General features: G+C 33.5%; 1 protein-coding gene across 1 annotated transcript; it reads right to left on the bottom strand.

The window, feature by feature from the left end:
* Positions 1-3342: 3342 nt before the first annotated feature.
* On the bottom strand, positions 3343-23548 carry LOC110107544 (protein REVERSION-TO-ETHYLENE SENSITIVITY1-like). Its single transcript, XM_028691575.1, is given in 6 exon segments — positions 3343-3887; positions 5123-5260; positions 5262-5329; positions 5332-5349; positions 5352-5505; positions 23034-23548. Coding segments are annotated over 5 exon segments (696 nt in total). The 5' UTR covers positions 5404-5505; positions 23034-23548; the 3' UTR covers positions 3343-3467.
* Between the last annotated feature and the right edge of the window lie 3175 nt (positions 23549-26723).

Genomic DNA, 26723 nt, shown 5'->3' with positions numbered 1-26723 from the left:
TTAACTCAAATTTACAGTCATTAATATATAACTACCTAAATTTCAAACAACATATATTATATTTTATTTATGACGGGTTCGTTTGATAGCTCGAAGACACTCATTAGATATGTTCGTGAACGAGCACTTTGATTGCTTGAAAACATTGGTTAGAAATGCTCACGAATAGGCCCTATGATAATTATTTGTTAGTAGGATTGTTTATTAAACTAATGAACATCTAGAAAGTAAAGCTCATTAATAGCTCGATAAAGTTTGTTTTCTTAAAGCTCAATAAGTACAAAACAAACATATCATAAACTAAGCATGAACATATATAATTTTAAATAAATCAAGTTTGAATATAATCATAAAAGCTCGAATAAAGCACAAACTGAGCTCAAGCAAATTGATAATAAACGAGCTTAAACATGAGCAAGCACCTACTTGACTCGATATAATTTGTTTGCAACTCTACCAGCCATAAGCACTACAATTGCGTGCAAGTTCTGCATTATCTGCAGAGATAATTAGATAAGTGTTACTTTAATTACTCATTAAATAATTATTTGTTAAATTAATACTTAAATATTTAATGAGATAAAATAATGCGGCTCTGTGGAGTTTTCTGAGTATCGCATCTGGTCGCAGGCCGTCGGAGGAATGCAGCATGGGAGAGTTTATGGTTTAGGTGCGCAAGCTCAGGTATACGAGGGGATGACCTACTCTACTGCATCCAGCTTCGCATCAAGTTCTCATGATTCCTTGCAAACTCAACAAATAAGTGCCCAACAAGTTGAGCTAGAACAAGTAAGAAAATCACAAGATGATTGGCAAGCTCAGTTGCAAGCACAGGTTCAAATGCAGATGCAGGAGAAACTCAATATGTTGTTGAATGAAATGCACAAAATGAGAGAGCAGATGAGTGGAAAAGAGGTAGCTCCAGCTGAGGAGGAGTCCACGGATTCAGAGTAGTTTAGTTTCTTTTATGAACTTGTTTATTTTCTTTGAATCTGTAATATTGAACAATATCTGATGTTTTTAGTTGGTTGTAACTATTGAACAGTTTATTTTAATGAGTATTTATGTTTTTGTGCATCTTTGAATTGCTATAAACTGTTCTGGAAATGTTATAAACTTTTGTGCATAGATATTTGTATAGGTTTGCAGGTGTGGAAATCTGATTGTTGGCTGGGAAGACAAAATTTTTTTTTTTTGTCAATGCTACAGGTTTCTGGCGGATTTTGTGCCGGCGCCGGAAACGACGATACAACGAACCGTATCGATCTAACCGGCGTCTCTTAGTACGCCGGAAATTACCGTCGTACTTTTCGGCGTCGTATCCGCCGGTCATTCTCGGCGCATATTTTGCGACGTAACCATCCCGCAGGTTATTTACGACGTATCAACGGCGTTTTATCCGCCGGTAATTACCGACGCAATCATACGACGAAAATTACCGGCGCATATGTCGCCGGATTTAGCGGTCGAAATGTCGACGGCTGCCATCAGTTTTTGCGCCGGTAATGCGTCGGAAATAGCGCCGGAAAGGTTTCCGGCGCAACTTATGCGCCAAAAGACTTTTACCGACGCGATCCAAACCGGCGCAGAGAATTCCGCCGAAACCTGCGCCGGAAACCTATAATTTAAAATAAAAATCTAAATAAATAATCACATAATTAAGTATATTTAGTAATTAGCATTTCCAATTATGTAATCGCCATAAATCATGATTTGTGTTGCCAAGTAGTTTCACAAGATTTAAGTCTTGTTGCCAAACAATTTTCATGACTTAAGGGGCTGTTAGGTTTGTTGCAAAAGAAGTGTAAAGTACTCACATTGTAGGGATTTTAGAAATATTTGTGTTTGGTTTGAAGTAAAAATAATATAAAGTAAAATTTTGAAGTAAAAAGAATTCACCATCTAGTTGAAATATAGTATATTTGAAATTCCTCAAATTTGGATGATATCCAAATACACTGAAAACTCACCAGCATAGCCACTGCCGACCACCACCTTCGTCGACGAACAACTCCAGCCACCCCCGACAACCACCAACCCCTGACCGCTTTCAACCACCCCTAGCCACCGTCGATTGCCAACCACCATCAGCCATTGTCGACTGCTACAGGCTATCTCGGTCACAACCTTTTTGCACTTTACCTTACATTCATTTTACTTAAAAAAAAAAAAATCTCATGCATTGCTTTTACAATCATCAAAATTACTCTAACATATTCTTTTTTCAGAGCAACCAAATAACACCTAATTAATACTCTCTAGGACTATTTGGCTACAAGTAGAATTTAACTCAGATAGGATTTAATAAATCCTATAAACCCGAATTTAGTAATTCTTAAGAGAGTTAAATCCCGAAAGTTATGTCATAATAGGGGTTATATATGATGAAATCTTGATAAACTGTTTGACTACTTATTTCATAATTTAAATATGTTAACTTAAGTAATACTTTAATAATATGAATTTATTTATTAATATTTAAATTGATTAATTTTAATTATAAGACTACTTTATGTGTATGTAATTTATATGATTAAATATTACTAATTTTAACTACAATTTTGTATTAGTCCTAATTAGATTAAATAAATCATATTTATTATATATAAATCTCAATTAATACTCATTTAAAAATTGTTATTTAATATTTGACTTCTAACTTAAAGCCTTAACATCAATTATAGGGCCTCAAAAAATTATTATTAATATTATTTTTTTTATTATCCAATTGGTTAGTTGTTTTTCCTACATTATGTACTATTGTTGTAGTCTGTAAAGGAAGTAAAAAAAAGAAGAGAAAATGTAGTATAATGTTGTTCAGAGAGGGTAGGCCATATTTTCCTCTTCCATTGTCCGTCTATTTCTATAATATCTCTTCTCTTTGATTCTTGCCTATGATCTTCCTGTAGCCTGCTTGTCTAGGGTTTGCTTTTCGTCTTCTCCAATTCTTCTCTTTCATTGTCTTCATGTGAAGTAGAGTTTGAAAGAGCCTCTATAGTAAGCTTTTTCACCTCCTACCAAAATTCTGCTTAAACCAGCAAACAAACAGGCCCTCAGGTTTAAATAAATTTGAATATACAGGATGTGATAAATCGTACTTGAGTTTAATCCTATTTGCAGCCAAACAACCCCTTAGTAAATCCAACATATTAAATCCTGAAAACTATTTAACATTATGGAACTTCATCTGATTAAATCTTAGTATTTAATAGAATACTTTTTAAGATTTAGGATTAGGATTTAAATAAGTAGTAATATATATCTCTTAAATCTACTTTCTCTTTAGATTTTACTCAATCCAGGAAAAAGGGATTCAGGAATGCAATAGAAGAAGACAAAATCTCATGAAAAGAGCAAGAGAATGCCAAGCAAGAATTTCATAATCTTCAGCAAGTATAAAACTGTAAGGAGTCAATATCCAAGCATATCAGAATATTAACAAGTACCAGTCAAGCCTGCCTAAGCAGTCAGTCCAGCAAACTTTTCACACAGTAGGTGCCTACAAGGAACCAGCCGATCAGAAGAACTGAGAAAGAAGCCATCCCAATGAGAAATGGCCAGCCGGCCATCAATATTCCAATGCAAACCACAAAAGCAAAGGGGAAGAATGATCGGAAGACAGACATGCCATCAATCCATTGTCCCTTCCAAAGAATCAGTACTGCCAGGTTCAGTAAATTCCACCTGACATGGCCATTGTATGCAAGCTGGTTGAGGCACTTGGAAACGAAGGAGTGGCAGTTGCATGTGAACAGGTTATAGTATTTGTGTTGGTATTTCTGCGTGCAAATGTCAAGCGCATAATCCCAAGAGATTGCCGTTCCACCCTCGGCGTGCTGGTAGGGCTGCCGGCATGTGTGGCTAGACAGATTCGCTGGAAAGCAGCACTGTGCAGTGATTACAAGATCACAAATAAATGAGGAACAAGATAGATTTCGTGATTCAAATGCCAGTTCCCTAAGATTGACTGTTATAGAAACCAAATATAATTTGCTAATATTGTTGCTGATATTATGATGACTAGTATATATTGTTCATGCCTACGATACTACATCAAAATCTTCAAAAATTCTAGGAGCAATATCAAAACTGCAGCTTTTTAGCAAATTTCCTATCTACTTCTGACATGATTGTCAAAAACTAACATAAGAAGAGAAAAATCATACATGATAGGGTAATCTTTCGAGCAATAACATTAATGTAATTTAAATATTAGGAAGTTATTTGAATAAATTAAATGTAAAAAAATATGTGCAATATATGTAAATACATAAAAATTCAGTGGTATGTAGGTAAATTCATTATTATAAAAAAAAAAATCCATATTAGCAGCACATATTTACAAAAAGTTCAGAAGTTCAAGCATACCATGCTGAGTGCAGATTATTACATATCACTTGGATACTTAACGAAATATTTGAATTATTAGTTCCAGATGTTTTATGTCTTCTGCAATCAGCACAAATGTTAAAGAATCAAACTGGATGTCCACAAACCATATAGGGAAAGGTGTTAGCTATTGTTGCTATAGCGTCAATAAGCCACTAGCAAGATTCCTGCACACTTCCACTTCGTTTCATGTACTTCCCAAAGAATCATTCTTACTAATTCGATTTAGAAACTACAACTAAAATTCCATTTAAGCACTTAAATTAAAACCATTATTGCAACAAGAAATTATAATTAAGATTCTAATATTGTCCAGCTGAATTTAAGAAATGTATTTGTATTTAATGTAAAAATTAGAAATGGAAGTGAGTAATGAAACAAATATATACATGGCTGGTGATTTGAAATGTGCGACGTGGATTTCAGAAGGCATGCCAAAATACTTGCTTAGAAAAATAAAAAACTATAAAATATTAGAGAGAGTAGGCATTGAAGAAAAAATATCTGGAAATTGCAGCATGTTTAGTTTACTTGATTTCTGAATTATTTTTTTGCTCTTAGGCTATTTAACTAAGTAGTTTAACAATGGTGATAAAAACAAGGAGAATGAAAGTTGCCTACAAATAAATTTATAGTTTGAAGAAAATGAAATCCACGCATCTCATAGCAAGTTCAGAATTAAAAAGAAATAAAAAAATAGAGAAAAGAGATGGCCCTTGGGTGCCTATTCCACCTGTTTCCTGTCGAGTTGAAACATATTTGGCAACTGCACCATATGCAAATTATCAATGTTTACAAATTTGAACCAGCAAATCAAAACTGCCCCGTCCTCAAGGCAAATTCCAACATGGCCGATGTAAGGAGCCAGCCATTGAGATAATTGGAAGGGGAGTCCAAACTATGCAGCAAGGAAACCTTCCCTTCTTTGGATTCATTTCACAAGCGGCCACAGATCATGAGCGACCTACTGAAATTCCCATCTTCACAATCAACACTAGCAGCTTTAAGCTCCATCAAGGAAACTGGTCCAGGATATCAAACTCTCTAACAAATTACTCAACATGAATATGCAATACAGTCCAAGATGCTGCTTAAGCATGGAACAAACACTTGGCACTGAAAGAACAAATAAACATAAGAAATTAATTAATCAAACGCACTGAAGATTCCATATCCTGAACGAACATAAGAAGAATTGGTTGATTACAAGCTTTAAAACAGTATTACTTCAGAACATGAAGACAGTCTACAAATCAAGAGTGAATTTTCCTTCTAAATCCATTGGGCAGGTTATTGCAGTATAATAAAAAAATAGAACCACGTATTGGCACAATCGTCACTCTTTGCAGTTTTGGCAAATTCAACGTGTTTAATGAATCTTGCAGTATGCCGACCACAAATTTGCAAATGAAAATTAATAAAGTGCACCTAACTGTTCTTTGGGACATAAACTCATTACTGCACACCAAAAAATGCATTGGACATCAAGTCGCAAATTTATAAAGTAGGGCCATGGATTCAGTAAAAGGAAGGAATTCCTAACATAGACCCAAAAATAACATATAAATCTCACAAGATACTTTAGCAAAATATATTTTAAATGTACAAGTAATAATGAAAGAATTCACATAACAATCTAGATTATCATCACAATTCGCCACCATCATGTTTTGCCTTATCCAAGTTACTTGAGCAGCATTATGAATTGTTCATTAACACTTAACACGGTTGACCGCCCGTGGTTAAAATTGAAGCATTCATAAGTTCATCTGCACTTCTGGCATATTATCTTGGTCGTCCTTTTCTCTTTCATATTAGTTTCATGGTGGTTCTACCCATGATTTAGAAGGCCAAAATTAAAAATTATGTATTCACTAATTAATGTATACTCAAAATTTTTATATATAATTATAAATCCCTTACATAATGTTAATTTACATAATTCTAATTTCTCGCTTTAAAATCCTTGTCGCCTAATATGTGAATGTGAGCTGTCAATAGCATTCTTGAGGTGCATTAATTTGAAAATCAATGACAAGTCCATCCATGACAAATTAAGAGGATAGAAATAAAAAATTGAACCTTGATAATACATCATTCATAATGTCTTCATTTTCTAATATGAATAGTTGACCTCTATATATATTTCACAGTCGATGCAAGTGAAGGCAATGAGAAAGATGACCAACCACACAACGTCACTCATCATCATACGATGAGCATTGAAGCACCTTGCTCATCGTTGAAATCACACAAACTTTGTCCTTTTGCAAAACAGATTGCACCGATACATTCAAGACCACTAAATTTATAAGAAGAGCACCTCGTAGACGACTAGATCAAACAGTGATGAAATTGTTGGACAACAGGTGCGATGTCATGCAAAATAGCCGAACATCATCCACTCAGAAATTGACTGCGTCTTGCCTTCGAAACATCAAATTTCAAAAAAAGAATCTCTCACCATCAATTTAAGTGAATGTGGTCGAAAGCAACGTCTACAAACGTGATGTTGGGCAAAGTCGCCAAAATGTCATCTGATTACAAAATGAACTTTGTCGTTGCATTCAAAACATCAAAAAAAATACCTAAATAGGACACCCCATATTGATTAGATTGTCGAGCGATGTGAAAAGGAGAAATTCGCCAGCACGCGAGCAATGATCTGAAAAATTGAGATGCTGTGGAACGGAAATTGTGCGAAGATTGATTCACATCTCTTTTGTTCTTTTCAAAATATTTTTAAAATAATATTATATATATATATATATATATATAATATAATATAATATAATAAAAAAATTCAAAAAAATCTTATCCTTTTAAATCTCACTATCCTGCCAAATTTTTTAAAATTTGACCTAGAATCCTGATCATGTCGCTTTGCTAGCTGCTTAGTTAGAAAAAAAGAATAATATAATAATAAAAAAAACTGCAACCTAATATTTAATAAGCACGCATCTCTAGCCCACATGCCAAACCCCGAGCACTCCACCATTCCTCCCCCCTCTCCCACATCTCTTTTGTTAATTTTAAATATTATTTTAATTAGATTTTATAATTTTAATATATGTATGTATGTGTGTGTGTGTGTGTGTATATATATATATATATCATTAAAAAATTCTTATCCTATTAAAACTCCATATTTTGCAAAATCTTGAAAATTCGACCTAGCACCCTGCTCATGTCGCTCTGCCAGCCGCCCAGTAAAAAAAAAAGGATAATATAATGACTAAAAAAAACTACTACATAATATTTAATATATACACTCATCTCTAGCCCACATGCCAAAACTCGAGCACTCCACCATTCCTCCTCTCCCAATTCACATAACTCTTCTCTCGCCCAACCTCTTATGGATCCAACCCTTCCTCCAACCATCCATTAGAACAAGGTCGAGCCTACCTCAGCCTAGCCTCTCCAATAGCCAACCCACATAACTGCCTAAACGTAGAAGTAAACATCGGAGTTGTTCTAAGGAGTCAAGCAAGAACAATACTCTCCCATGCTATCAAGATTGGCTTTCAAATAATCAACAATCACACCGAGCATGAGGCGATGCTCGTAAGATTGAGATTTAGTGTAGGAGTTGGTGTAAACAATTGACAGTGTACTATCAATTTGTTCCAAATCATACAAATGGGTAATATCTGGCAAGATAAAAGTTTTTGCAAAAATATTTACTTTAAGTTGAGATGGGAAATTTGAATACTTAAAAATTGAGCACATTCCAAGTGATAAGAATCAATTTGTCGGCCTTCTCTCTAAAATGGTGAATCATGGTGGAAGACCTGACTTGGAGCTCAATCACAATATAATATCAAAGCAGATGTGTCTTCTCATTTATGGCAAGTTATTCAAAAATCCGATGACTACTACATACTCGGCGTAAGTGAAAGAATATGAAGTCATCGATATTCTAAAGTAAGTTCACTCGAGCAACGTGATAGTCACTCTAGAGGAAGACTTCCAGCAAATAGAATCTTGAGGCAGGGATGTCTCTGGTCTACATTTAAAAGGTGTATTCAATATCAAAACTCACATCAATGCAACTTAAACCATCACACAAGCTACACCTAATTTCAAGTCCAAGGATTTTCCTACTTGAAGCATGGATCTAATTGATCTATTCCCTCACATGGCGTTGAAAAAGTTTATCTTGAGAAAATGTGATAGTCACTCTAGAGGAAGAATTCCAGCAAATAGAATCTCGAGGCAGGGATGTCTCTGGTCTACATTTAAAAGGTGTATTCAATATCAGAATTCACATCAATGCAACTTCAACCATCACACAAGCTACACCTAATTTTAAGTCCAAGAATTTTCCTACTTGAGGCATTGATCTATTCCCTCACATGGCGTTGAAAAAGTTTATCTTGGTCATGATAAACTATTTCAAAAAAATAGATTAAGGAAAAGGAGTTTGCAAAGTCTGCAAGGTTTTGAGAACAATTGACAGTGTTATATCAATATTCCGCCCATGCTAACCATTTGGCCCACATCTTTGGTGTATCTAATACAAAGCAACGAAGATAATTCTCCACACTGCGATTCACCGCCTTTGTTAGACAAATTTGGGGGTGGTAAGCTGTACTCCTCTTCAGGATAGTCCCCTGCATCTTGAATAACTCCCTCCATAAGTGGCTCAAAAATACCTTATCCCGATTGAACATAATGGACTCGGGTATGCCATGCAAATGAACCACCTCTCTAATGAATGCGACTGCCACCGACACCGCGATAAGGGTGGCATAAGGGAACGAAATGAGCATATTTACTCAATTTGTCCACCACCACTAGAATCACAGTAAACCCGTTTGATCTAGGTAGTCCCGCAATGAAGTCCATAGTCACCTCTTCTCACACCTTCTCGAGTAATGCTAAAGGCTGTAGAAGACCACCTAAAGCCATAGCTAGATATTTATGTCTCTGACACACATCACAACTGGCCACCAACTCCTCTACATCCTTCCACATGTCCACCCAATATAACTCTGCTACAGTCTATGATATGTCTTATAAACTCTTGAATGCCCCCAATAGCTGTACCATGAAACCCCTGCAACAAATGAGGGATGTGTGGCAATTTCGTCGAAAGAACAAATCATCCCTGGTATAGCAGCTTCTGACCCATCAAAGAATAACTAGGATGGCTATCCTTGTCCTGCAGCAAGTCCCCTCTGATCTTACTCAGCTCCTCATCCTGCTCGCACTCAGGCTTCAAGGCCTCCCACTCCACCACCATGGGAATAGATAGAGCCATAACATGAGGGTCTTCACTACGCCTAGAGAGAGCATCTGCTGCTTTATTTTCTAACCCGGGCTTGTCCTGAATCTCGAAGTCATAATCCAACAACTTAGAAAGCCACCGCTGTTGCTCCTCTGTCACTATCCTCTGCTCTAACAGGAACTTCAAACTTCTTTGGTTGGTCCTAACTATGAAGTGTCTTCCCAATAGATAAGGTCGCCACTTCTGTATTGCCAACACTATTGCCATCAGCTCTTTTTCATACACTGATTTAAGCCTAGCCTTAGCGGTCAAAACCTGGCTGAAATAAGCTATGGGTCTCTAACTCTGCATAAGAATTGCTCCTAACACAAAACTTGATGCATCGGTCTCCAGTACAAACGGCTAGCTAAAATCTGGTAGTGCTAACACATGGGCACTCGACATGGCTCTCTTCAACTGTTCAAATGCCTGGGTGGTTGCCACCCCTAATTTGAAACTACCTTCTTCAGTTGCTCTATTAATGGTCATGCTATAGAACTGTATCCCCTCACAAACTTCTTGTAGTATACTGTGAGACCCAAGAACCCTTTCAACTCATTCAGGTGTTAACCGCGAAATCTCTGGGTAGTGTCTTATCTACAAACCCATCTGCCTTCCAAAATTTACCTTGGAACTTAGTTCGTTAAAACTCCCTCGTCGAATAAGAAGAGCGAGTGGAGGCCGGGGCCGAATTTTCGGAGCCCACATCAGGGTTTTGGATAAGGGCCACTCCAACATAGCCTCTATCTTGGAAAGATCTACAACTACTCCTGATTTGGATACCACATGTCCCAAATACTCCACCCTTTGTTGTGAAAATGAACACTTCTTCAAATTGGCATACATTTGATATTCCTTCAATGTCACTAACACTACCCTCAAGTGTTCCACATGCTCTGCCTCAGACCAACTATACACTAAAATATCATCGAAGAAAACCAATACAAACTTGCAGAGGTAAGGCTGAAATACATTGTTCATAAGCGACTGGAAGGTAGCTAGGGTGTTGGTAAGCCTAAAAGGCATCACTAAAAACTCGTAGTGGCCTTCATGAGTCCTAAAAGCAATCTTTTGGATGTCAAATGGCCGCATTCTAATATGAGGATATCTCGATTTTAGATCAATCTTAGAGAACATCATCGCTCCATATAATTCATCCAATAACTCATCAATGACCGGTATAAAAAACTTATCTAACACTGTTTCCTTATTCAGATCCTGATAATCTACACAAGATCTCCAAGTACCATCATTCTTCTTCACCTACAACACTGGACTGGAGAAGGGACTAATACTAGGACGAATGATCTGGGCCTCCAACATCTCCTTAATCAGTCTCTCAATTTCATCTTTCTGAACCTGTGGGTACCGATAGGGTCGAACACCGATAGAGGATACCCCCTCCTTCAAGATGACGACATGCTCATGCTCCTTTGGGGGAGGTAGGCCTTGAGGCAGCTGGAACACCTCAGTAATTATTGTAGGAGTGGCTGGACTATCTCTGGAATCTCCTTCTCTTTCCTCATACTTTCTACTCCCTCGAGGCTCTAGAGCTCCACCAAGAATCCCATCCCTACTCCATGGATTGCCCTCACCATGGTCTTGAGAGAAACCTTAGTTTTGGATAGATTAGGATCCCCTCTGATTCTCACCTTCCTTCCTCTCACCATGAATTCGACAGTCAATACTTTCCAGTCCACCATAGATTCCCCCAATGTCTGTAACCACTTCATGCCCAAAATTACATATGTGCTCCCTAACTCCAAGGAAAAAATCCTCCTTCACCTGGATCTCCTGTAGCGTCACCATCAACCCTAGGTAGATGCCTTTACTCTTCTCCATCTTCCCTATTCCCATCATCACCCCAAAATAACCAATGTCAACTAGCTTCAGCCCTAATCGGTCCACCACCTGGTTAGAGATGAAGTTGTGGGTTTCCCCACTGTCCACCAAAACTATCACTGATTCTCCTCCTATCTGACCCCTCATCTTCATTGTGTGATTTGAGGTAAACCCCACCAGTCAGTTTAGGGAGACCTCTGCCACATCTAGGTTCAAATGCTCCTCCTCGTCAACCACCTCCTCCTCAAGAGTCTCCTCCTCATCACAGACTGTAAGTACTTGCAGAGAACGATCCTTGCAGTGGTGGCCCAACGCAAATTTCTCATCGCAACGGAAACACAATCCCCTAGCCCGCTTCTCTTGAGCTTCTGCCTCAATCAGCCTCTTGAAATTTCCCACTTGTCGTGTTCCCAATCCCCTATCATTGGATACTTCTCTCTAAATAGGCACAGGTTGTATCTTTGGTGCCAAAAAAGTAGTCGTCATCCGGTATGAAGTTCCTTGTTTCCTTTGCCGCTTCTCTCAAGTGAGTTTTTGCCCTCCAACTGGTCTAGCTCCATACCTCACCCCAACTCTCGTGGCCTCAATAACAGGGCAGCAGCCTTGATTTCTGACTTGAGACTCTTCATGAAATTCCCCTCCAATACTGTCTCAGAAAGCCTCCCCAATTGGCTAGAGAGATAGTCAAACCTCTCCCGATAATCCATCACTGTCCCTTCCTGAACAAGAGCAAAGAACTTCTCGAAAAAGTCTCCTTCCCGACTGGTTCAAAAATGTTCTAATAAGCTATCTCTGAACTCCCTCCACGATTGAATTGGTTCTCTCATGTTTCTCCACTGATACCAAGACCAGGCCTTCCCCTCCAAGTATAAAGCCGCCAACGTGAATCTCTCTTCCTCCGTAAACCCATTCACTATAAATTATTTCTCCACCCTATAGATCCACCTATGAGCATCTTCCACTTCAAAAATGGGCATTTTCAATTTTCTCACTCTCGGATCCCTTCCGCTACAACTTCCTGTTCCACCTCCTACTCCTACATAGTGATTGTTGTGATCTCTCAATTGTTCTCTCCCACCTCTCCTCCTTTCATAGATATCCTTTTCCTCAAAATCAGCCCTCCTTATTTCTTCCTCCCTATTTCTCCTCATGCAATATCCTTCAACCATTTCCCTCCTGGTTATCAGTTCAAGAGGTGGCATATTTTCCCTATTGCCCAAGATTTCTACCTCTAGATCATCCCTTGTTTTGCCGATATTGGGGTTTCCCCCGCTTCCTTGGCCACCCGCCGGTCCCCTCGCCTCTGATTTTGTTGGTTGGGTGTGAGGCTCCAATATTTTCTTTATAATGTCCTCTAGGTTAGAAAAACTGCCTTCAATGGATGAAATCCGTTCCTCAACTTTAGATTCGAATTGACCAACTTCTCCTTCTAGTTTCTCTTCCAAAGCATCTACTTTCTTCAGCGCTATAGGTCCCGAATCTTGCTCTGATACCAATTTGATAGGACTTGATGATCAAAATAGAACACAACAATATTAAAAAACAACAACTTACTCCAAATAGATCAAGAAATAACACAAATATAGCTATTTTTACTAATTTCCAAGCAAAGCAAGACAAGATACAAGTTGAATCACTATTCGAGAGAAGAATCGTCTCTCCCACAATTCCTAGCAGCTACTAGGAACCCAAAACCTCACAAAAACTACTGCAAGAATTCCAAAACATAACATAAAAATCCCAACCCACCATAATCTCCCCCCTTAAAAAGCTCAAATCCCCCCTAATAAATGCCCCTTATCTAATAAATGTCCCTTACATCTTTCCCAAAGAGTCCCCTCCTTTCCCGAAGAGTTTTCTCCCAAAGCCTCTTCTCCTATAGATGATAAAAGAGGTGTTGGGCCCCACATGGGCAACTGAACTGTTGCTACCAGCTGTATCAGCCCGTTACACTCTCACATGGAACTAAGACAATGTTATCCATCGAGTATAATTGCATAAACAGAGAGTAATCGCTGCCTTAAACTTTGAAGAAAAAGAACTTGATGAATGGAGAAGTGACAATAAAACGCTAAATACAATTGAAGAACTTGAAATTCAGCCCATGGTCCAGTAGGAAGTAGAAAAAGGAAACAAATCATGAAGTAATACAACTCACATGTTCACGAAAATTATTTTCATATCATAAACTTTGTACTGAGAAAAGTAGACAATGTAGCTCTATAGTTGGTACTGAGAATCAACCCATAACATCAAGGAAGAAGTTTGTCATGAATCCTACCAACTACAAACATATAGATGTTTTGAAGAATAAAGTGACGATGACTTGAAGACTATATATTCTTAGAAGTTTTTTTCTTCTTTCTGTTTTGAACATATTTCATCAAAGAATGAAAGAAATATCAAAATATTTTTAAAAAAATTATTGGGGTCACCTAGTATGTGGCGAACTCGCTAAATAGACAAGATATTTGAAGAGCTTTCCCAATCTATAAAAAGATTGACTCACTATGAGATCTAAGTCAGTAATTTAAGTTGACCAAATTTAAAGAAAGACCTATATCAAAATATAAAAAAAAAAACTAAAAATAAACTCAAATAAACAAGGAAAAGGTAGACTAACTTTAGCACAAGGTTAAAAGTTGTAATATTACTCACTATACTAGAGCAAAAAAGCTTCCAAGAAGACAAACAATCAGCACATAGTGTTGTTGTCTATCCAAAGAGACAAAGTAAAGAAAAACTTATAATAGTAAAAATAATCAAAATATACAAGAAAAGATAAAAATAAGAAGCTTTATAATAAAACTTTGTTTATATATAAAAGTTCAAAAAATTGGAAAATAATAAAAAACTGTAAGAAGTCTAAGAAAACAACATTTGATGTAAAGAATATAACTTATAATTATTTATATAATATATTAGATACTAAGGAGGGTGAAAAATGTATGTATAAGTTAAACAACTAAAGATCTATGAGAAGTATGAATTTAGTTCAAGTGAAATACATTAAGAATGAAGATAAAACAATCCTTTAATTAGAAAAGTATATTCAACATAGGTAGATGAGATATTTCGATAAGCTTTTCAATGAGAATTGTGAGAATACGATTGACTTTATCGACCTTAACACCTTAAATGGAAATATATATATTTTTATTTTTATCGTCGTATTAGTAAAATCAAAGTTAGAGAGACATTAAATAAAATGAAATGTGAAAGAGCTATTGGACCTGATATATTCCAACAAAGGTGTGGAAATGCTTAGGAGATGAATGAATTTCTTGGCTTATGAAAATTTTTAATATTATTTTGAAGAATAAAAATATGTCAAATGAGTGGAGTGTCTTAGTTCCTATTTTTAAGAATAAGATGATGCACAAGAGTGTGTAAATAATAGAGAATTAAGTTAATGTGTCATATATTAAAACTATAGGAGAGAGTTAATGAGCATATGTTATAATGTAAAAATAATGTTTCTCAAAATCAATTTGGATTTATGCCAGGTAGGTCTACTATGGAAGCCATATATTTATTGAGAGGTTTAATAGAGAAGCATGGAGAAAATAAGGAGGATTTGCATGATATTTATTGATTTAAAAAAAACATATAATATAGTTCAAAGAGAAGTGCTCTAGAGAGTTCAAGAAAAGGAAGGAGTTAATACTTAATAATGCTTATATTCAAGTCATTAAGAATATATACGCAAGAGTTGTTACTTGTGTTCACATACAAGGTGGTTTGGCAAAGTATTTTCTTATTTCAGTTGGATTATATCAAGGATCAGCTTTAAGTCCATATCTATTTTGCTTTATTCATGGATGTATGTATTATACATTTGTAAGAAAATGTACCATGGTATATGCTTTTTGCTAATGATATTCTACTTGTTGATAAGACTACAGAGGGGTCAAAGAAATCTTGAATTATGGAGGTCAACCTTAGAGGCTAAAGATTTTATTTGAGTGGATATAAACCTGAATAAATAGAGTAATTATTGTAGTAATAAATCTAACTGGGGGATTGTGATTTTGGGTGATCAAGTCATTAAATAGAGTACATATTTTAGATATTTCAGGTATATCGTTTAACGTGATGGTGAAATAAAAGCGGATATTATTAATAGAATTCAAGTTGGATGATTAAAATAGAGGAATGCATCAGGCCTATTATTTATTAGAAAAGTGCCCATCAAAATTAAGGAAAATTTTATAAGATGGCGGTGAGACCTATAATGATTTACGATGCAGAATGTTGGCTATTAAAAAAGAAGAATGAAATTAAGTTCGTAGAGTGAGGATGCTCAGATGGATGAGTAGCTTATTCTTAGAGACAAAATGTGAAACAAACATATACAAAAAAATGTTGGAGTAGCTCCGGTGGCAGATAAGATTAGAGAGACTTGCCTTAGATAGTTTGGTCACATAAAATATCGACCTTTTGATGACCAAGTTAGGAGAGTAGATGTATTAAATTTGGCTTATCTTAAGAAATGCAGAGAAAATCTAAGAAGGCTTGGTTAGAAAGTATTAGAAATAGCTTTTTTTATTAGACTTAAATGAGAATTTGACTCTTGACAAGACACAATAGAGAAAAAGGATTCGCATAGCTGACCTCATGTAGTGGGATAAAGGCTTGATGTTGTTGTTAGTATTGTTAAGGAAAAACTATATCTAATGTTTTATGAAAGTAAATTTGTATATAATATAAAAGAAATATTCTTTTAAAGTGTTATTTTCAAAAGAAATTTTTTGGAAGTTTACTTATACATTTAAAAATTCATGTTTAGGATATCATTTTCAAACTCAAGTCATTTTGAACTCATCACATAAGCATATTTGTCACATTCTTGTATTCATCATATAATTGATATCGATACACTAGTGTATTTGCCATAACATAGAATTTGTTTCATCTAATATCATAACAATATTCAAGCAACTTATCTTATTCTCATAATATATACTATGGTACATAAGTCAATCCTAGTATTTGACTCGTCTTCGAGATAAGATCCACATTGGATAGTGTATAAGTCTATTCTAGAGGAGAGACTAGATAGTTCCTCGACAAAAGTCAAACTATGACATAATATGAGGCCCATTAAGGTAATGACTTATCCTAATATATTGTAGAAAGATAAAGAATATGCGAGATTTGAAATTTATAAGGAATCAAAGATATCGTATATAGATATCCACTAGCTATCTGATATTTATGCTTTGTAAAGAAAAGAAAATATATAGAGTATTCGTCAAATTCATTATTGAAGATATATTTGATATTAAGTATTTGCCATTCATCTTATGAATGACGATATTCATTATTTGATATTTATATTATTTAATGATGATACTGAAATTAAATAATCATCTTATTCATAAATGATATTTAGTAGCGGAAGAACATAATCAACCAGGGATTTTTCTTCATTAGCCTTTATCAGCTCCCTGCTCCTCACCTTCATCAGCTCCCTCAAAAAGTTCACCGACTTTTGGCTCTAGAGGGGCCTCTTCATCACTAAAGGCTAAATCAATAAAAAAAAAGAGAAAAATCTGGAAAATTGTTCAAAAGAACTCATCCAAAAGAATTCATTCTATGAAACCAGTCCTAATAAATAGAATTTAAAGTAAAGAGAACTTATAAGCAAGAAATCGCTCCAGTAGGCTCTAATCAACGTATGTCTCCACTTATTGGCTGAGGTTCTTCATCTCAGTAAAGTATGCATGCTCATCTTTTCCCAATAGTGGAATCTGGGACCGCTCTGTAGGAAAGGGAAGTGTCTTTGTTGGAATCGACAACTTCTTTGCCAACTTTGTAAAACAAAATATGTTCTTCCGATTCTTTATTTTATTCTCCAAGCGGACCATTCGAATGTAATTGAAAGAGAGAGAAAACATATCATTCCTTGAAAACTTTGATAGAGAAGAAGTAGCAGAAGAACAAAATCAGGTTATTTTCTTCTTTCTCACATAGCATACCAAGGTCAATACACTAATGAAGAAGTTTGGCATGATCTGGGTTGATATAACTTCATAAAAGTTCATTATGCCCACAAGCTCTCAACACAACAAGAAGAAAAGGACAAGTCAAAACTTATCTTGATAACAACCAAGCTTCTTCCTAATAATAGTACTCAAGAACTAGCCCTTCTCAACTCTGCAAACTTAATATGAACTATCAAGGATGCATTTCAACTGAATCAAGTTCATATTGGCCTTCAACATCATTGTGCAAGAAAGCAGTGAGCGGGCCATGAAGCTTTGTTTCTTTTCTTAAAAGCAGACATTACATAGGAGGAAATATTGAGCAAAAGAGTGGTAAATGAATAAGAGAGAAGAAAATGACTCGAAGGAATACGAGAGCATAAATGTTTCAATTGCGAAGTTCGACCCTATTTATGACTTCAAAAGACAACAATATCAGAACAACGTCACATAAATATTATACATGCTTTTTTTCAAATCCTAAATTTGAATTTGCATTTTATTTTTATGAATCCTCCATCATCAGTATTATTCATATTTTTTTTTAATTCAAAAAATCGAGATAGTCATATGAGATATCGACACATCAAATTCATAGAAAAGACTAAATATATTGTATTCATGAAACAAAGTTATATTCATCATTTGACTATTACAAAGGGTGACTTGTAGTCGGCCCCTCAAAAATAGAAAACAATTAAAGAAAAATTAAAGAGAATGGTCAATAAAAACTTCTTTTGATAAATCTTAACTATCACTTAATAACTTTAAAACATACTTATCATCAGTCATGAACGGATTGCATTAGGTAAACTCTTATGTATTTTCGGCTAATAGAGACTTCAGCTTTCAAAGTAGTGACTTCTTAACAAAAAGTTTCAGCAGAGTCAGCGAATAATACCTTTATCTCAAAATTTTAATTATTGAATTCGGGACATTCTAGTTCATATTCATCCTTAATGGTAGTCATGGACAACTTCAAAAGCTTGATTTCAGTAGACAATTCTTCAAAGCACTTATTAAATGTGCCACTTCGAATAATTCTCTCAATGCATTGGAAGTAGACATCTAAGGAGCGCTCTCTCAAAGTAGAAGTTGGTGTCCTGCCCTTATTAATAGTTGGCCAAGTGATTTTACTCAAAGGCCCCAGCAATAGGCTAACTAGTAACTAATATTGAAGGTGTCTTAGATCTTTCTCTACAGCCAACCCAGCCAAGAGAAAGGCTGGAAGACATTTATAAAATTTAAATTAGACTTCTCAAGAAGATTTATATATAATTTTATCCAATATGGAGTTGAAAAAAATCATACTTAATAGTTTTTTGATAAATCTTAGAATTCACCCCTCAAATAGCTTCTTGCTCGATAAGCACTTTGGCAACTTCAATCGGTGCCATGCAGCTCAATTGGCGCTTGAGCGACTTCTATCACAGCCATCTCAATATTAAGCTAGGCGACTTCCATTCCGAATAAAGGGACCACTTGGTCAATATCTATTCTTTCTCCACTAAGCTCTTTGCGTAAAATAAATTTTTAGTACAGAAATTTTAATTTATGTATTAAAATAATGCTATATATATATATATATATATATATATATATATTAAAAATTTTAAACTTCCAATGTTTACCTACTTTTTTAGTACCCATCTGAGAGGTGGGAGGGTGGATATCAATAGAACAAATTCATTCACAACCTTAGATGGTGAAAAAGCATGTTGGTTGGCCAATGTTTTCAATGAAGCAATGAGACCCTAGCCTTTACCCTTCGCTTATTCTATCTTCACACTTCTTTTGCTCAGAAGAAGTTCCTTCTTTCTTCCACTTACCAAATTCTATCTTCACACTTCTTTTCCTCAGAAGAAGTTCCTTCTTTCTTCCACTTACCAAATAAGCTAGCAGTATACCTTTCTTCGAGTAGTTAATCTTATAATTTAGAACTAATATTTTTAATAGAAATGAAGAATTGTAAAGCTTAAGAGTAGTATGAAGTTGAAGAAAAAATCATTTGAGCAAGAAGCATTGATCTCCAATTTATAGACTAAGTATTTGTCGACATGGATAAAAGTATAATGTCATAAGTCAAAATTAAGCTGACTAATAAATATATAACTTTAGAATAAATATTTATGAAGGTTTAATGATTAATTAATAAAGAACACCTTATATACTCTCTATTATTTCTATAATAAAACCTTCAAATATATAATAAAACCTTCAATTTATAAGAAAATTGAGGAACTAACTATACATAAATATCTAAATATCTAGAGAATCAAGTTCAAACCAAGTCATCCGATTTAAGCTAAGTTGACCTAATTCAAGCCAAACTAATCTGGCCTACTCAAACTTAGGTCAAGAAAGACTCACTATTCTACAAATAAATTCTCCTTAAGAATGCTACTATGACCTAGGAATTTATCCTAGCCAGGTGAATGTGACCAATTAGTCAACTCTAGCCAGTATAATCTATGAAGTCGGCATAGTAACCATTCAAGAGGGACACTTTCTATGGGAAACTATTGCTCTACTAAATGGATATTTGACAATCAGTATATGTCAAGCCTGCGACTTATTAGAAACTTAACGATACTTCATTAATTCATATATTCTAATTGGACTACACTTATTATATTTATCTTATTTTCTGCATAGTTATGTATATAGTATTATTTAATATTCTGCAATATGAGGCTCTCAACACAATTCCAGTGAAAAATATCTCGAGGCTTACGCCTCAAATTTTTTTTTATGAGGCTTGCACCTCAGCTTGACTAAGGCCTGCTTAAGGCTCATTGGTGTGAGGCGTATGTCTCTTCCTATATATATATATATATATATATATATGTTAAAATTTATATAAATCCTAAAATAAAGCCCTAAAGAAATCACACCTTCATGCACTTCCGAGCCGCAGTAGCTTCCTCTTGATTGCCTTAATCTTCAATTCGCCACCTTCGCCACAACCACGACCGTCGTAGCTAACATAGAAGATCGCTTGGAAGCCGCACATCACCATAACCTCCTCTAAAATTTTTTGAGTATTATTCTCATCTTTATGTTGATGAAAAATATTTATGAAGGAGAAAAATTATTGAAATAAGTTAAAAAGAAGCAGATTGGAAGGCATTGAACTTCACATGATGAGGTAGGGGAGAGACCAATTTATTATGATGATGACTCAAAGAAAGACCCCTTTGGTGATAACAATGCATATGATTTTTTAGTTGTTACCAACTATTTCATCTTTCTTCAGAAATTTAATATGAATTAGTTGGGAACTAAGAAAGAAGAAATTTGAAGTTGAACTTGATGTTATGTGATACTTTTTTGCTATTCTTATATTTTATGTTGTTTTGCTCTTGTAATATTTGAATTTCATTTCTATTTCACACAATTTATCTTTGTTACTTTATATTATGTGCAATTTTTTATTTTATGAGTATGTTAATTTGTTAGTTTATTGTTTAATATAAATTTAATATATCATTCTTTAACATATTATTTGGGTATTATATAGAAACTATTTTTAACCTTGACTCTGAATAATATATCCAAAATATCTAAAATGTGTACTCTTATTAATGAATTGATCGCCCAAAGTCACAATCCCTTCACTACATTTATGACTACTAAAATTACACTCCATATATTCCGTTTTAGATTTACTCAAGCGAAATCTTTAGTCTTTAATGTTGACCTCCATAATTCAAGTTTACTTTCAACTCGCTCTCTAGTCTTATCAACAAGAAAAATATCATCAGCAAAAAGGATACACCAAGGTACATCCTCTTGGAAATGTCTAGTGAGAACATCCATGACTAAAGCAAAAAGATATGGGCTTAAGGCTGATCCTTGATGTAACACAACCGAAATAGGGAAATACTTGGTCAAACCACCTTGTGTTTGAACACAAGTAATAGCTCCTGCATACATGTCTTTAATGATTTGAATATAAGCATTATTAATTCCTTTCTTTTCAAGAACTCTCCATAGCACTTCTCTTGGAACTTTATCATATGCTTTTTCTAAATCAATAAATATCATATGTAGATCCTCCTTATTTTCTCTATATTTCTCCATCAAACCTCTGAATAAATGTATGGCTTCCATAGTCGACCTACCCGGCATGAATCCAAATTGATTTTGAGAAACATTAGTATCACGCCGCAACCTATGCTCCATAACTCACTCCCATAGTTTTAAAGTATGACACATTAACTTAATTCCTCTATAATTAGCACAATCTTGTGCATCACATTTATTCTTAAAAATAGGAATTAACATACTCATTCTCCACTCATCTGGCATCTTTTTAGTCTTCAAAATAGTATTAAAAAGTTTAATAAGCCATGAAATTCCTTCATCTCCTAAGCATTTCCACACCTCTATTGGAATATTATCAGGTCAAACAGCTTTTCCACCATTCATTTTTTTAAAGCCTTTCTAACTTCGATTTTACTAATACGGTGATAAAAACAAAAATCTTTATTTTCATTTAGGGTGCTAAGGTCACTATAGTCAATCTTATTTTCACAACCTTCATTAAAAAGTTTAGCAAAATATCTCATCCACCTTTGTTGAATATCATCTTCTAAGAAAAGTATTTTTTGATCTTCATCCTTAATACACTTCACTTGAACTAAATCATATAATTAGATTAATTAATATAACTTAATATATCTATTATTAAATATATGATTAATTGTATAAATAATAATTAATGGATAATTTGTACTTAACATATTATTAAATTTATAACACATTATATTTTTTATTTTTAATTATAAATTTATTTTTAAGTTATAATTATCTTCTTCACATTTAAAAGCCTAACTGCTATAAATCCTGAAATATGTTACCAAACAGTTTCTTCAGATTTAACAGAATTTAACATTTAGCATACCAAACAGTTTTCAGGATTTAACACATTTCAGATTTACTAAATCCGGATTTACAGGATTTACTAAATCCCACTAAAGTTAAATCCCACTTGTTGCCAAACAGCCCCTCAGATTCCTTACGAGCCTAAATCCTTACTACTCCTATCTCTATAAGAAATCAACAAAAAAAGAAAATAGAAGGAACAAAAGGATGTACAAAAAATGTGAGAGTACAATCTACAATGCCATGAATTACTTGATTATATTATTAAACATCCAAAACTAACCAGTCAAAACATATGATAATTACGGTCTAAGAAATAAAACAGCTTAAGTATGCAAACTGTTTTAGCTTTGTTTGAGACAGAGTTTTCTTACTGTTTTTTAAAGTACATTTTTAGCTCAAAAAAATTCTTAAATTAAAATTTTTTGTACAAGAAAAATGCTTTAAAAAGCAGTAAGAAAATTATCTAGACAGTTTTTTCTCTTTTTTTTTCTAAAACAATCTAGTATAATAATTTCTTACTCAAAAAGCTCTTTTTAAATCAATAAGAAAGCTGTCCCAAAGAAGCCTTAGTCTCCCTTAAACAATAAGGTGTCCTTGTAGCGAACAGGGAAGAAAAGAAAGATGAAATAAAATAACTATGACAGTGCAAAAACCTGATATTTAAGTTCGTAATACATAGTTGCAGAGAACATGAAGTGTTCAAGCCCAAGCCTTGGTCGTCCTGCATCAAAGCACTGCGATGCGAGAAAAGAGAGGACCACAAGTAAAAAGAAAGAAAGAGAAAGCAGGCCGGCTAAGTTATAGATTGTAGCGAGGGAATAGGCAAGTTAGCAAAAGAGGAAGAAAAGATGAAGAGAAGGTGAAAGAAGAGAGTCAAATAGAATGATGGACGTTGGATTTTGCGACCGCATCAAGGATGTCGCCTTTCTTGCAGCAAAAACAAAGAACGAGGCAAGCTGCTGTGTGGATTGGCCTGAGAAATTGGGAACAGAAGAGAGTCAAATTAGAGAGGTAGAAAAGGTTGGAGGATAACCTATGTAAGTGGAGCCCGGTGGCGCGACAACGATGAAGCTGGCGTCCTAATGCTGCATCAAACTGCATAGATGCAGGAGAAGGGCGTTTAGCGTAGAATTTAGAATGATTCTCAAAGAAAAAATAATAAAAAAGTGTATACAGTAGAAGAACATAGCGTAAGGTGCATGAATCTACCGATGAACAGACTAAGAATACTCGTGAGTACGGGACTGTTTTGCAACAAGGAGGATTTAATTATTTAGGATTTAGTAAATCCTATAAATTTTGAATTTAGTAAATTTTGGAACTATTAAATCTTGAAAATTATGTAACAAATTAAGTGACAGAGTCTATTATTCTGTGAAACTATTTGGCAATATAATTCAAGATTTAAGATGATTAATTTATTTAAAAATTAAATTTATTATGTTTTTAATTTAATTTACTTATTAAGTAAGAGTTAGTTATAAATTTAATTTTAATAATCAAATAATTTAAATAATAATTTAATTACTAAATATGGTACTAGTATCAAATTATTTATTTAGTTGTTAATTTAATAAGTATTTGATATTTAATTAAATAGTTCATTATTTTTAAAATAACTAATTATTTAACTAATACTCCTATTAAAAAATCATTAATTCTTTAAGTATTATTTAATTAGTTTTAATGATATATTAATTAAGCTAATTGTATTAAATTTTAAATACTAACAATGCAACAAATTATTTAATTATGCTAGTTTAAATTATTTATTTATACCACTAATTATTTAATCTAATTAATTATTAATATTTTAAATATTAATTAAGCTAAATTAGATTTATTTCTAACTTAGATGGTATGACGTTTAGGGCTTGAGTTATAAACTTAATTTATATTTTAAGTATAAGTTGCCTATTAATTTTAATTTTAATTATCGTCAATAAAATACAACTAAAAAATTATATAATTATGAAATTACTTATTAATTTTTATTTTAATTATATTATTAATTATTTATAAGTTAATTATTAATTTTAATTATCATTAATAACTAATCATTCTAAATAATTTAATCAAAATTTAAATTAATTATGAATTAATTTGAGTAATTAATTAATTATTATGTACATTATATTTTTGATTAATTTTAATTAAACTAGTTGAATCAAATTAATTAATTCCTATGATACTTCTTTGCCAATGCAATGGCAGCCAATTTAAAAAATTTCTCTCCTCTATCTTGTTGTAGAGTAGAGAGCTAGCTTATTGTGAAGGTAACAATTTTATTCCATTTGCGCGCTTCTTCGGCCAAATCCCGTAAATTCATCAAACTCTAGGGTTTAGTAAATTCACGATTTATTGAAAAAAGGTAGTAATGGCGGATTTATTCCGCTGTGAGATTTATGCCAAGTTAAAATCCTGGCAAGATTTATGCTAAATCCTGCTCAAATCGTATGTAAATCCTATTTCCAAACAACCCCTTAGTGTCAACAAATCATTTCACTTAGTCATACTTTCTATCCACAAATTATAAAATAAATAAAGAACAAAAGTCTACATTAGTACTTACTACATGTTTATATCATTAGCCAAAAACTAGAGATTTAGTTAGAATTGGATAATAAAGGAAGCAAACTCATTTTCATTTCATTCATATAAAAAAGATACATAAGAATGAATAAGATAAATATCACCAAGAAGGATCAATTGATATTCGACACACCCCTTCTTCTTCCCACAATAGATTGGCTTACACAACAACAGCTAAGATCTCCAAAAATGCATCTTACATTTTCGACTTTACTCTAAGGATAAACTAGAATAATATACTAGAAAGTACAAGATTATGCTGAAATGACAGAACTCTCTGAATAAAACAATTGAAAAACTATTTATACATGTACATAAATGAGTTTAGGCACTGCTGCAGTGGTGAAAATTGAATGGCACCTCAGCGCTATAATATCTGCTTCGCTATAGCACTAGGTTAACTTGGCACATTTACAGGGTGAACTAGTGCATCTTTTGGCTGAATCGATGTGGCTCCTATTTTTGGCAATTACTTTGCCACGACACAAAAAACTAAGTACTACGACACTTGAAAGTAAAATCCCTCACTACTGCATTCTAATGATTGACACTCCAACATTCACATTTTTTAGACTCCAGTGCTACGATATTGATTTTTGACAAAGTGATGTGTGTGAGGCACCGATGACTTTGGCTCTATTACGATGCTGATCTTCCCAAAATTTTAGAGAAGTCGATGCTACAATGTTTGATTTAGGCGTTAGAGTGCTGTAGTTGTCCATGCTACGGTGTTATACATGTGGGTGTTGTTCAAAACTTATGAATTTTGCCTTCTCCTAAGCATTTTTTTCGCACAAACACAATTAAAATAAAATATTTGAACTTATTTTAAACATAATAAATAATACATAATTTACACTTAATAAATTTCTCACAGCTTAAACTCTTGCTTTTCCTAAATCAATGATGAAATCAATTTTTATTAACTTAATAACTAAAGTAAAAATTTATAGTTTAAAATTACTAAAATGTAAGATAATGCAATATAGTCTAGAAGTAATTTGAAATGAACAAAATTATAGTTCTAATTTAAAAGGTAATAATAATTATCCCAATTAGTCACTCTTGCTATTATTTATATTGAGCCTATCCACTATGAGTGTATGTGAAAGATTAACTTCTAATTTTAGAAATGAATAATGTATCATTTATGAATTAGTTATGTTTGTAGTTAAACTGAATGTTTATTAGTGTGCAATCATATGTATTAGTTCACTTCTCTTATCTAATAATAATAATAATAATAATAATAATAATAATAATAATAATAATAATAATAATAATAATAATAATAATAATAATAATAATAATAATAATAATAATAATAATAATAATAATAATAATAATAATAATAATAATTTAAGCTACCAACTTCCTTTTTCTAAACTCAATTATTCATTTTTCAATTCAGTAGTCAGTGTATTAGTGTATTGTTTCTAAGTTCAAATCAAGTCAATTGCTTAAGTGATTTATATTAGTTAATTATTAAGTTATTAAAACTATGAATTATTATACAGTGTTCATTCAAACTATCATCTAGAGTTTTATTATTATCTTAATTTTATATACTTTTTATTTGCCATTTTTATTCTAGCTAAATAAGCAATCAAAGTGAAGCATAATGCAAAGAAAATTTTTCAGAACTTTAGCATAAAGGAATTTAAATTAAACGTAGAATAAAATTAGGATAAACATAAATAATTAAAACTAAAACCTAGTAACATAATGCATAAGAGACTCAAAACATAAAA

This window comes from Dendrobium catenatum, unplaced genomic scaffold (genome assembly GCF_001605985.2).
Source record: "Dendrobium catenatum unplaced genomic scaffold, ASM160598v2 original_scaffold_13026, whole genome shotgun sequence".
NCBI classification, from domain to species: Eukaryota; Viridiplantae; Streptophyta; class Magnoliopsida; order Asparagales; family Orchidaceae; genus Dendrobium; species Dendrobium catenatum.
Note: the sequence above shows the minus strand (reverse complement) of the source record. Positions and strands in the feature narration are given on the sequence as shown.